Source organism: Bos taurus, chromosome 8 (assembly GCF_002263795.3).
Source record: "Bos taurus isolate L1 Dominette 01449 registration number 42190680 breed Hereford chromosome 8, ARS-UCD2.0, whole genome shotgun sequence".
In the NCBI taxonomy this organism is placed as follows: Eukaryota; Metazoa; Chordata; class Mammalia; order Artiodactyla; family Bovidae; genus Bos; species Bos taurus.
This window is the reverse complement of record NC_037335.1, coordinates 44,217,367-44,231,733: the sequence shown is the minus strand read 5'-3', so window position 1 is coordinate 44,231,733 and position 14,367 is coordinate 44,217,367. Positions and strand designations below refer to the sequence as shown.

The 14,367-nt window shown below is 39.4% G+C and overlaps 1 protein-coding gene across 5 annotated transcripts in view; it reads left to right on the top strand.

Annotated features, from left to right (window-relative positions):
* DOCK8 (dedicator of cytokinesis 8) overlaps positions 1-14,367 on the top strand; it is a 241,736-nt gene that overhangs the window by 39,602 nt on the left and 187,767 nt on the right. For all 5 annotated transcript variants that reach the window (XM_059888931.1, XM_059888930.1, XM_059888932.1 and 2 more), the window contains one exon: positions 14,076-14,178. In XM_059888931.1, the coding sequence (XP_059744914.1) occupies positions 14,076-14,178 (103 nt within the window). The remainder of the gene's footprint in view (positions 1-14,075; positions 14,179-14,367) is intronic.

Here is a 14,367-nt window from a genome sequence, read left to right as displayed (position 1 = left end):
GTATATCCATATGATGTAATGCTTCATCAAAAAAGGGATGAACTATTGGTACACATTACGACATAGATGAATCTCAAGTATTCTGTTCTCATTGTGTAAAGAAAATGAAGGAAAGCATATATACATGTATTGTATGTACACTCCATGTGCACAAAAGGTACCCAAGAAACTTATATGGATTGTCTGTGGGGAGGGAACCTGCATAACTGGCAGACAAAATTAGGATGGAGATATTTTGCAGTGTTCTTTTTAATACTTTTTATATTTAAAATAAGAAAATACTACATACTCAAAAATGGAATAGTTGATAACTATTACTATGTCTAGATATTATATATGATTTTTCTTTTTTTCTTTAGTTTTTAATCAGTTTTTAAAAATCCATTTATTCAACCTGTGTGCACAGACATAAAGAATATGATGCTTAATATTCTGCCATTGGCAAGAATAAGAAAATACTTACAAAACTAGCATGTTTTTGTTGACTTCTAGTTTAATTCCACACCACTGTCAGCCTACCTGCTCTATATATGATTTCTCACTTTTGAAATTTGTTAAGATTTGCTTTATGGCCCATTATATGGTCAATTTTGGTAAATTGTTCATTGTACACAAAAAGGATGTGTACTTTGTCACTAGAAGTTGTGTTTTCTATGTAAGGTAATCATATCAAGTTTATCATGTTCAAATCTCATATATCCCTAATTTTAAAAAATATATCGCTTACTGAATGAGGTATGTTAAAAGTTTTTCACTGTAATTGAGGATTTGATATTGTTCCTCTTCTGCAGTTCTTGCTATATACATTTTGAGCCTTTATTATTTTGTATATACATATGTAGAATTGCTATATCTTTCTGATGAATTGATACTTGATCATTTAGGAAATGTCCTCTTTGTAGTTATGTGTCTAGCCCTAAAGTTCTTTTTGTCTGGTACTATGGTGATAGTCTTCCCTGGTAGCTCAGTTGGTAAAGAATCTGCCTGCAATGCAGGAGACATTGATTCAATTCCTAGGTCGGGAAGATCCCCTGGAGAAGGAAATAGCAACCCACTCCGGTATTCTTACCTGGGAAATCCCATGGACAGAGGAGCCTGGCTGGCTACAGTTGATGAGGTCATAAAAGAGTCAGCTACAACTTAGCAATTAAACAACAATAACAGCTACTATAGTTGCACAAGCTTTTTCTTGGCTATTTTTGCATAACTTTTTCCTACTACTTGTAAACAGTTCATCTAGGCATTTACCCAAGAGAAATGTAAGCGTATGTCCATATAAAGCCTTCCACAGCTTTGTAATAGCCAAAATCTGGAAATAACTCAAATGTCCATCAACAAGTGGATAAACAAATTGTGGTATAGTTATGCAAATGAAATATTTCTCTATAATAAAGGGGAAGGAACTATTAATACACACTATAACATTGGTGGATCTTAAAATAATTAAGCTATTCTACTTATTTCCCTAGGTCATTTTGAGGAGTGAGATCATTATACATAAAAGTCTCACTATGTTATAAATCATTACAGTTTTCAGTTTCTTTCCTGGTTTTCAGAAATAAGCAAGATGAATCCTAGGTAAAATTCTAAAGTAGATGTCCCTTTTGTATTGCTATACTTTGAAACTGGGTATGATGTCCTGTTCTTTTAACCTTTGACCTGCTTCGCCCATTTCTTCCATCCCCACGCCCACTGTCAACCACTAATCTGTTTTGTATTATCTATGAACTTGGTTGTAATGGAGTTTTTGCTTGTTTTAGATTCTACATATAAGAGAGATCCTGTGGTATTTGTCTTTCTTTCTGAGTTATTTCATCTAGCATAAGGCCTTTGAAGTCTATCCATGTTGTCACAAATGGCAAGATTTCATTCTTTTTTGTGGCTGAATAATATTCCGGTTTAATTTCATTTATCATTTATCCATTGATAGAATCTTAGTTGTGTCTGTATCTTGGCTGTTGTAAATAATGCTGTGGTGAAAATGGCGTTTACTTATCCTTTGGGATTAGTGTTTTCATTTTCTTTGGATGAATACCCAGAAGTGGAATTGCTGGATCATATAGCACCTTTAGTTTTAACTTTTTGAGGAAACTCCATACTGTTTTCCACAACAGCTGCATGAATTTCCCACTACCAGTGCACACAAGGGTTCCCTTTTCTCCGCATCCTCACCAATGCTTCTTATTTTCGTCTTTTTGATTATAGCCATTCTAATGGCTGTGAGGTGCTGTCTCATTGTGGTTGATATGCATTTCCCTGATGATTAAGGATGTTGAGCACCTTTTCACGTACCTTTCTTTTTTGGAAAAACATCTATTCAGATCTTCTGCCCATTTAAAAATCAGATTATTTGTTTTTGTTGTTGTTGAGTTGTTTGAGTTATTTATATATTTTTGGATATTAACCTCTTATCATATATATGATTTGCAAATATTTTCTCCCATTTCTCTCATCAAGTTGCCTTTTCATTTTGTTGATTGTTTCCTGTATTGTGCAGAAGCTTTTTGGTTTGATATAGCTCCACTTGTTTATTTTTGCTTTTGTTGCTTTTGCACTTAGAGTCAGATTCAAAAAGACATCACCAAGACCTATGTCTCAGAGCTTATTACAGTGTTTTCTTCAGGAGCTTTATGGTTTCAGGTCCTATGTTCAAGTCTTTATTTGAGTTTAAATGTACACTCCTACTTTGGGTTTTTTTTTTTTCTTTCTTTCTATTTTTTAACCTAGTCTCTTGTTTCCATAGGATTACAACACTACATACATGACTTATTAAAATTCTAATATTAGTATTTTAATCATTTTGCACACAGTATAAGAACCTTAGAACATATGAACCCCATTTTGTGTAATTGCTGTATATTTTAATTCTATGTATATTGAAAATTCCATATTATTATCATTTTGTTTTATAGTCACTGTCATTTAGATTTACTCACTTATTTACCCTTTTGATGTATTTCGTTGCTTTCAGCACTTCTGTGCCTCCAGCTGGGACCACTTTCCTTCTGTCTGAAGAACTCTCTTCACTATTTCTTTGAGTATGACTCTGTTGGTAATAAATTCTCTCAGTTTTTATCTGATGAAGTCTTATCTTTTATTTATGAAGGATATTTTCACTGGGTAGAAAATTCTATTTTGGTAGTTGTTTTCCTTCAACACCTTAAAGATTGGTTTTGGACTTTACTTTTTCAGTTGATAAGTCAGTTATTAGTTTTATTATTACATTTCAAAGGTAACATGTCTTTTTCCCAGATGTTTTTAAGAGTATTTAAAACTTCTCTTTGATCTTCAGCTTTTACTATGATGGTTTAATTTTCTCTGTATTGCTGTGATGGAAGTTTGTAGAGCTTTACAAATCCATGTCTTGGTTATTTTTCTCAACAATATTTCTTTAAATATTACTTCTGCTCCTGTTATGTCTTTCCTCTTTGAGAACATAAATTTACCTGTGTTAGATCTGTTTCTTTATATCTCAGCACATTTTTCTGGGGAACACCCCCCTTTTAGCCAACAGTTACAAATAAAAAACACTCAGTATTTACAGGTGTTTTTTTCGGTGACTGTGCTCCCTCACTAGTAGGTGGCGTTAATGCAGGAGAGAAACTAACTTACAAGGTGATATCTGGGGACTATGGGGAGGAGATCCTTTGGTGAATCGCTGAAGACAGTGAGTGATCCTTCTTCTTTAGGCTTGCTGCAGGAATCCCCAAACACTAGTCATCTAATAAATATTCTTCTGTATTCAGAGGAATTTTCCGAGTGAAAGGGATCTGGGACTCCCCTGTGAGGAAGAAACATAAGTTCCACAACTTGTTAATAGGGGCAGACTTCTCTTTGTAGTCCTGTTTCCACCTGTTGAATCATCTTGCAGAAGTTGTACATTTATGGCATGTCTATGAGAAGAGGGGGAAAATATGAGAAACTCTAAAGCTTGAAATATTTATTTTAAAGCCTCAGACTGATGGACTTCTGAGGAATTCATTATTCAAAATGTACACATTTATATATATGCAAGGATGGAGATAGATGTATACATAGATATAAATAATATGTATAATATTATTAATGGATATGTAATATATAATATATCTATCTATATATTATATATGTTATAACATTATATATTATATACATATAAAATTTGTTACAGAAATTAATTTTGTAACCTTTCAAATTTAAAGGTATGCTTCACTGAAAGTATCTGAGGATACATCTCAGAAAAAGCCTTAGATCATTTTTGTAGGGTCAGTTCCAGGAATTTCTCACTCTGTGCTAGCTTAGTGCTATCAGACTTTATCCATGCCCTGAACTGTGATCCAGCTATGTGTTATTTACATCATTCAGAGCTAGTTTTTCCTACATACATACAACAAATTTTAAAAGCTTTATTATTGTTTTTATATAACAGTGCCCTAACCTTATACTTCAGGAAGTTTGGGGAGGGACACTCTTTCACCATTTATTTGGTGTAAATCATTTCCAGTCCTGAAAAATGGCTATTCGGCAAGGTTTAATTATACTCTGTGCTTGTGACTACATCCGTATATATGCCACCCACTAATGTCTCTAATTATTATTTATTACCAGCTGTGTACTTTACACTTTGTAGTTGTTGAGTGTTTTATAGTCAGTAGTTAGTTACTAAGAATAACTATGGAGATATCCCACATCCAAGGGCAAAGGAGAAGCCCCACCAAGATGGTAGGAGGGGCAAAATTGCATTTAGAATCAAACTCTATACTCGGCAGAGACGCTTAGAGGGCTCAAACATACCTTGTGCCCACCAGGACCCAGAGACTGAGAAAGTACTGTGTTTGGGTGTCTCCTGAGGAGGTACGAGTCAGCACTGGACTGCTGTGGGGGCAGAGGCTCTGGGTGCAGTAGACCTGCAGTGGCCCTCTTGGAGGAGGTCACCATTAACCCACCATAGAGCCACCAGAACTTACACAGGACTGGGGAAACAGACACTGCGAGGGCACAAACAGAACCCTGTGTGCACTAGACCCAGGAGAAAGGAGCGGTGACCATACAAGAGACTGACCCAGACTTCCTGTGAGTGTCCAGGAGTCTCTTGCAGAGGCATGGGTTGGCGTTGGCCTGCTGAGGGTCGGGGTCACTGAGTGAGGCAGTGCCTGCATGGGACCTTTTGAAGGAGGTCGCGGTTATCTTCATTACCTCCACCAGAGTTTGGCCTCAGGTCAAATAACATGGAGGGAACACAGCCCCGCCCTTCAACAGAAAATTAAATTAAAGATTTACTGAGCACAGCCCTGCCCATCAGAACAAGACCCAGTTTCATGATGGAGAGGTCTGACAGAATGTGTTCCACTGGAGAAGGGAATGGCAAACCACTTCAGTATTCTTGCCTTGAGAACCCCATGAACAGTATGAAAAGGCAAAATGATAGGATACTGAAAGAGGAACTCCCCAGGTCAATAGGTGCCCAATATGCTGCAGGAGATCAGTGGAGAAATAACTCCAGAAAGAATGAAGGGATGGAGCCAAAGCAAAACAATACCCAGTTGTGGATGTGACTGGTGATAGAAGCAAGGTCCGATGCTGTAAAGAGCAATGTTGCATAGGAACCTGGAATGTCAGGTTCATGAATCAAGGCAAATTGGAAGTGGTCAAACAAGAGATGGCAAGAGTGAACGTTGACATTCTGCTGCTGCTGCTAAGTCATTTCAGTCGTGTCCAACTCTGTGTGACCCCATAGATGGCAGCCCACCAGGCTCCCCCGTCCCTGGGATTCTCCAGGCAAGAACACTGGAGTGGGTTGCCATTTCCTTCTCCAATGCAGGAAAGTGAAAAGTGAAAGTGATGTCGCTTAGTTGTGTCCGACTCTAGTGACCCCATGGACTGCAGCCCACCAGGCTCCTCTGTCCATGGGATTTTCTAGGCAAAAGGCTGGAGTGGGGTGCCATTGCCTTCTCCGTCGACATTCTAGGAATCAGCAAATTAAAATGGACTGGAATGGGTGAATTTAACTCAGATGACCATTATATGTACTACTGTGGGCAAGAATCCCTTGCAAGAAATGGAGTAGCCATCATGGTCAACAAAAGAGTCTGAAATGCAGTACTTGGATGCAGCCTCAAAAATGACAGAATGATCTCTGTTCGTTTCCAAGGCAAACCATTCAATATCACAGTAATCCAAGTCTATGCCCCAACCAGTAATGCTGAAAAAGCTGAAGTTGAATGGTTCTATGAAGACCTACAAGACCTTCTAGAACTAACACCCCCAAAAGATGTCCTTTTCATCATAGGGGACTGGAATGCAAAAGTAGGAAGTCAAGAAACACCTGGAGTAACAGGCAAATTTGGCCTTGGAATACGGAATGAAGCAGGGCAAAGGCTAACAGAGTTTTGCCAAGAAAATGCACTGGTCATAGTAAACACCCTCTTCCAACAACACAAGAGAAGACTCTACACATGGACATCACCAGATGGTTAACACTGAAATCAAAGTGACTATATTCTTTGCAGCTAAAGATGGAGAAGCTCTATTCACTCAACAAAAACAAGACTGGGAGCTGACTGTGGCTCAGATCATGAACTCCTTATTGCCAAATTCAGACTTAAATTGAAGAAGTAGGGAAAACCACTAGACCATTCAGGTATGACCTAAATCAAATCCCTTATGATTATGCAGTGGAAGTGAGAAATAGATTTAAGGGACTAGATCTGATAGAGTACCTGATGAACTATGGACTGAGGTTCATGACATTGTACAGGAGACAGGGATCAAGACTATCCCAATGGAAAAGAAATGCAAAAAAGCAAAATGGCTGTCTGGGGAGGCCTTACAAATAGCTGTGAAAAGAAGAGAAGCAAAAAGCAAAGGAGAAAAGGAAAGATATAAGCATCTGAATGCAGAGTTCCAAAGAATAGCAAGAAGAGATAAGAAAGCCTTCTTCAGCGATCAATGCAAAGACATAGAGGAAAACAGCAGAATGGGAAAGACTAGAGATCTCTTCAAGAAAATCAGAGATACCAAAGGAACATTTCATGCAAAGATGGGCTTGATAAAGGACAGAAATGGTATGGACCTAATAAGCAGAAGATACTAAAAGGAGGTAGCAAGAATACACAGAAGAACTGTACAAAAAAGATCTTCATGACCCAGATAATCACTATGGTGTGATCACTCACATAGAGCCAGACATCCTGGAATGTGAAGTCAAATGGGCCTTAGAAAGCATCACTACGAACAAAGCTAGTGGAGGTGATGGAATTCCAGTTGAGCTATTCCAAATCCTGAAAGATGATGCTGTGAAAGTGCTGCACTCAATATGCCAGCAAATTTGGAAAACTCAGCAGGGGCCACAGGACTGGAAAAGGTCAGTTTTCATTCCAGTCCCAAAGAAAGGCAATGCCAAAGAATGCTCAAACTACCGCACAATTGCACTCATCTCACATGTTAGTAAAATAATGCTCAAAATTCTCCAAGCGAGGCTTCAGCAATACGTGAACCATGAACTTCCAGATGTTCAAGCTGGTTTTAGAAAAGGCAGAGGAACCAGAGATCAAGTTGTGAACATCCACTGGATCATGAAAAAAGCCAGAGAGTTCCAGAAAAACATCTACTTCTGCTTTATTGACTATGCCAAAGCCTTTGTGGATCATAGTAAACTGTGGAAAATTCTGAAAGAGATGGGAATACCAGACTATCTGTCCTGCTTCCTGAGGAATCTGTATGCAGGTCAGGAAGCAACAGTTAGAACTGGATATGGAACAATAGACTGGTTCCACATAGGGAAAGTAATATGTCAAGGCTGTATATTGTCACACTACTTATTTAACTTATATGCAGGGTACATCATGCAAAATGCTGTACTGAACAAAGCACAAGCTGGAATCAAGACTGCCAGGAGAAATATCAATAACCTCAGATATGCAGATGACACCACCCTTATGGCAGAAAGTAAAGAACTAAAGAGCCTCTTGATGAAAGTTAAAGAGGAGAGTGAAAAAGTTGGCTTAAAGCTCAACATTCAGAAAACGAAGATCATGGCATCTGGTCCCATCACTTCATGGCAATTAGATGGGGAAACAGTGGAAACAGGGACAGACTTTATCTTTTTGAGCTCCAAAATCACTGCAGATGGTGACTGCAGCCATAAAATTAAAAGACTCTTGCTCCTTGGAAGAAAAGTTATGACCAACCTAGATAGCATATTAAAAAGCAGAGACATTACTTTGACAAGAAAGGTCCATCTAGTCAAAGCTGTTGTTTTTCCAGTAGTCACGCATAGATGTTAGAGTTGGTCTATAAAGAAAGCTGAGACTGCAGAATTGATGCTTTTGAACTGTGGTGTTGGATAAGACTCTTCAGAGTCCTTTGGACAGAAGAGATCCAACCAGTCCATCCTAAGGGAAATCAGTCCTGAATATTTATTGGAAGGACTGATTCTGAGGCTGAAACTCCAATACTTAGGCCACCTGATGTGAAGAACTGACTCACTGGAAAAGACCCTGATGCTGGGGAAGATTGAAGGCGGGAGGAGAAGGGGAGAGCAGGGGATGAGATGGTTGGATGGCATCACCGACTCAATGGACACGAGTTTGAGTAAACTCTGGGAGTTGGTGATGGACGGGGAGGCCTGGCGTGCTGCAGTCCATGGGGTCCCAAAGAGTTGGACAAGACTGAGCGACTGAACTGAACTGAGCTGAACTGAAGCGTAACTATATGTAAACTCAGAGTAAATTATATGTTAGCTTTTCTTTATCCCAGTCCTTTCACTGTTGTTTAAAACATGTCAGATTCAGGAAAATCCTAAACCTCTTTAAATACTTATAGACAAGGTTGGTTTTTCTTTTTTTTCATCACTTATAAAAATCCTTCCAACCTTTTTGGCTGCTGGCCACACAGGGATAGAGTGAAAGAATTTTCCTTTTGGTATGAAAACCAGAGAGAAGCCTTCTGGAGCTGTTCAGTTTCCTAGCACAGCTGCTGATGTAGATGACAGTGCTCATTGTTCCGCTTGGAAAGTCTTAGGCATCTTTGCCAGTTAGAGCTGGAAAGGTGCCCAGGAGATCATATAGCCCAGCCCCTTCATTTCCCGAGTAATGAAACGAAGACCCAGCTTGGTTAACTGATGTACTTGAAAACAGAACAGCTAGCAAATGGCAAAGCTCAGGACCAAGTCACTGAGTTCAGACTCTTTTTCTTTGCTCTTCTAGCTATGCCTCTTGTTAAGAATAACAGGGTAACCCAGTGGTTAAAATACTTGAAGTAGGAGTATAGAAACCTAATGTCAATGAAATGTTAAAAAATGTTAAAAATGCTTGAAATGCATTGTTTTTTTCCCCCATCAGTCCTATTCCTACTGACTTCTTTTTTTCCTTCAAAATATGATCCCAAAGTTTCCTTTTCCTGGAACAGGAAGCATTCCTAAGTATTCCACGGCTGAATTATTAACTCTTCTCTTTGCTCACAAAGCACTGTGCACATTCCTGCACAATATGCATATCGTATTGTATCCAGGAGCAGCAACGGTATCTTATTGGACTTCACTCCCTAGCACTTGACAGAGAGTCTGGCACTGTGTATGCCCTCAGTGTTTTATGAATTAATGAATCAACCAACCACTCTCTCATAGGCTTGCACAGCAGTGAATCTTAGGCTTTCTGGGACATAAAAATCACCTGAAGTTCCTGATTAAAAATTTATTTTTCCAGGCCATACCAGGAGATATGTTGATTCAAGACTGGGGTGGGGGTCTAAGAATCTGCATTTTTATTAAGCAGCTGATGATTTGGTGCAAATGGTCCATGCTGTGAAGTGTGCTTAGTTGCTCAGTCATGTCCAACTCTGCGAACACGTGGACTGTGGCCAGCCAGGCTCTTCTGTCCACGGGGATTCTTGAGGCAAGAATACGGGAGTGGGGTTGCCGGGCCCTCCTCCAGGGCATCTTCCCAACCCAGGGATCGAACCATGTAGGTCACATTTAACAAGCTCTGCTCAATCATTAATTCTGCTCATACTCAGTCCCAGCTGTATATAACACAACAATGTGTCAATCTGAATAAAAACATGCAGCTTTGCTACCCACTTGATTTCACCATTCTGACCCCAGATCAGGGGTATTGATTGATATTTGTGAAAATAAAGAAGATAATATTTATAAAGCAGTTCAAGTTATTAGAAGAAAGGTATCTTAGCTCATCAAGGAAATATGATATAAATCTAGCATCCTAAAAATTATCTTAGGCATATTGAATTTGATCTGAGTCTCAAATGCAGAGGAAATAAACCCCCACATAATACACGGATGGACACCATACCTGTATGAGCTCTTTCCTTGGTTGGGTTCTCTTATTTTTTGTTCCGTATTAGTAAACGTAATAGCTAACGTTTACATAACTTTTAAAAAAAACCCAGTAGTACATCTAAGCCTGCATGACACTTTATATGTGTATACTCTTTTTTTTAAACGATGACCTTAAGCAACTTTATAGGAGAAAAAGCTGAATTGGGGTAGTTATTAAACTCCTTTTATATAACTACTAAAAAGATTTCTGAACATTCTGGGATATTTATTTGTACACATGTTGTTGAATATTTGTATTCAGTTCCTCATGTTACTTTTTACTTGTAACTTACTTCTTTATGCACATTTCTATACAAATATTTAAATGGTCAAATAACATTACTTGTATTTTATCCTGTTACATAGTCAGTGTTCACCGTAATGTTCTCCACAATAATGTTGGTTATTTTCAATTATTTGCTATCATATACAGAGTTCTTATGCTCATTTCTGTTCAAATTGTATTTTTGTATGAATTCCAGGGAGTATGTTCCCCAGGTGCGATTGATTAGGTGAAAGAGTAACAAGTTTTGGAGCTCTTGTCACCTGTTACAGTATTATCTTCCAGAGACACTGAACCAATATAGAACCCACAGGGGTTTTCCCATAGCTGGGTCAACATATTATTATCCCAGCTTATTTTTGCTAGTTTAAATGTGCATAGGGCCTCTCCAGAACTATTTTATTTGGAAATTCTTTAAGTGAACACGAAGCAGTTCCTTTCTGTGTGGGAAAGTTCACTGTTATAATTTTCAGGACAAACAGTTCATCTCCTTATTTGACAGTTTTGAAGGGACAGGTTTAATTGCCTTTTGTAGAGACAGGAAATAGGATTGGGGCAGGCTTGAGAAATAGGATTGGGGCAGGCTTGATGTGTCAGGGAACAAAATCAGTTGCATAGCTCTGAAGTGGAGGATTGCAGCAGGAACACCAGCTGTTTATGTTGGGTTGCGGAGCAAGCACATTGTGATGGCGTGATGAAAAAATTATTGGGCCTTTGTTGGACAACCAGTTTTACTTCAAAATGAAAGCAAGAACCTGTCCCTCCCACCATTGTGTAATTCTCTCACGATGCCACTTTCTTTCATGAAGGTTTTCAGATATTCAGGTGGACCTCTCTGGTCTATGACAGGAAGGACTTTAGAACGGCCAGAAAACTAAAACTCATTATTTGAGAAGCCTGTTGGGGAGGACCTGGAAGCAGAAGTCACAGGGTCAGTTTGTCAGTCTTACGTGTGAAAAGTCAGCTCCGAAACAGAAAAGGACCTTTGCTTAGTTCTCTCCACCCTTTGTGACTATGGCCACGTTCTGAAATAAGCAAATAAGTGATTGCTCTACTGGTTTGGGTCCCTGTGCAGAAAAACAAGATGCAGTGTTGTTTATGAAAGATGGGCCTTTTGTTTTGGATTTCTTGATTTTTTAAAAAAATTGGTGACTGTTGAATTTGTAATGAAAATCAGCGTGTTGAGCACTGTAGATCAAAATCAAAGTTTTCCTCCATTCTTGGTTATCATGCTAAATCCTTGGCTTCACTCTTGTCTCTGTAGAGCACTCACTCACTCTCTCTCTCTGTCACACAAACACATATACTTGTATCTGTTATCCCTCATCTTTATTTAGAAATTATTCAGATGGCACACAATTCACATATTTAACATGTATGAATCACTTGTTTTCAGTATATTCACAGAGTTGAGCATCCATTACTACAATTAATTTTAGAATGTTTTCATCACCCCTAAAAGAAACCCCATTCCCAATAGCAGTCACTCCCCATTTGTCTTCAATCCTCCCAGCCCTAGGCACTCATCTACTTTCTGTCTCTATAGATTTGCGTATTCTGGACATTTCGTATAAGAAGTTATACTATATGTGGTATTTTGGTTTAGCTTCTTTGACTGAATGTAATGTTTTCAAGGTTCATCGATATTGTGGTATATATCACTACTTTTTTTGTTGCTGAATAATATTCCATGTATGATATACCACATTTTGTCTTTCTATTCATCATTCAGGATTCCGGGAAGGAGAGAGAATTGTCTTGTATTGGGTTACATGTCCATCCCTTTGATTTGTAGTTGTACCTGTACAACATGAGGGTGTCAACCCTGAAAGGAAACTGAGGCACTCTTGGGTTGGGAAAATGGATGCCACAGGTGGGATCAGGACAAGTTTCTTGCCTCTCTAGATGCACCACATTGCTGAGATTGGGACCCAAGCAGATCATGTCAGAAACCTCATCATGGAGGAAAATTAATAATTATGTCCTAACATACTTTATAATGGAGAAAATATAATAAGATTTTTTATAATATTTAAATTGTTAAATTATAATTTTTAATGTGTATATATCTCTATGTTGGATGTATAGCATATTGCAAATATAGGTTTTCATTTGGTCTTCAATAATGTTAGTTTCTAGTTATTTTCTATAGTGGCCTCATTGTGGTTTAAATACACTTTTATGAACTAGCCTTAGAATCCAGCCACCAAAGGCTGACAATGAGAAAATGTGTTCCAAGTTACAAATGACTAATGAATGAACGCTTTGACTTTTCCCACACAAAAGTCAAGTTGGTCAGAACTTCCCCAGTGATTAAGAAACTGTCTTGCAATGAAGGGAACACAGGTTTGATCTCTGATCCAGGAACTAAGATTCCAAAATGCCCAGGGGGGCAACTAAGCTGCAAAGAGAAATACCACATACATGACGAAGATGCCTCATGCTGCAACCAAGACCTGACACAGACAAATACATATTCTTAAAAAGAAGAAAATAATTTATTTAATCTGATAATAATAATAATAAAAGAAAGCCAACCTGTTCGTTGTCCAGGTTATTGCTGGTCAGTGCCACACGCCAGTGGGTGTGGATGGTGGAGCAGGACTAGCCTGTGCTCCTTCTGGCTGCAGGGATGTTGTCTGGGGGCTCAGCAGGGTCACTTCCACTGACTTGAAGGATCACTCACTTGGAGCAGTTTGGAACAAATACAGCCCTTTCAATTCCAGGGAGCACCTAAGGTGCCTGTGGGGAGGTAGAGATGTCCGTAAAGCAGTTCTCTGGCATTTTCCGTGATAGCAAGCAGCGACCGGAAGTGCTCCACCGCTGAAAGGAGAGTGACTGGTTCAAAATGGTGACTCTGGGCTTAAAGGACTGTCGTCAGAGGCCAGATGTCCTCGCACGGAGACTGTGCCTCTGAATGGCCTGGGAAGAAGGAGCCAAGCGCGCTGGGTCTTTTGTTTGGGCTCCAAACTTTTTTTCCTACTTGTGCTTTCATCCTTCAGTGCGTGCCTGCATGCTGAGTCGCTTCAGCCGTGTCCCACTCTTGGCGACTCTTTGGGCTGTAGCCCGCCAGGCTCCTCTGTTCATGGGATTCTCCAGGCAAGAATACTGGAGTGGGTTGCCATGTCCTCCTCCAGGGGATCTTCCCGACCCAGGGATCCAACTGGGGTCTCTTACATCTCCCACATTGGCAGGCGGGTTCTGTACCACTAGCGCACCTGAGAAGCCATCATCCTTCCAGTATTGGGCAAGTGCCCTGTCTGCAGGCCTCCTGGCTTCTGTGAACTTCTCAAGGGAGTATATGATCACCCTAAAGCTCTAGTGTCCACCCAGAGGCCACTGAGGACATTTTAGTAAGTTCTGCCAGTCACCCAGCTAAGGAATCAGTCTTCTAACGTGACATCAGAGATTGCATCTATAATTGCAGTGATGCTTTAAAATAACCACTTCATTTAGATTTTTCTGTTTTAACCCAAGGTATTCTTCTGCGGAAATAAGGAAACAGTTTACCCTCCCACCAAACCTTGGCCAGTACCATCGACAAAGCATAAGTACCTCTGGCTTCCCCTCTCTTCAACTAGTAAGTATGAGTTACAGGTTTGCTTAGAGACTGATCAAGGGCAGAAGTGCCCAGGTTATGCTTATGCTTCCTAAGTCTTCTAAGATTTTCTCACCTCTGCCTTACATCGCCAACCACCAGTTCCTAATCCTGAGTCTACTTTTTGACATCAGTTTCCCTCTCTCCCTTGGTCTGCGTGCATGCCAGTCG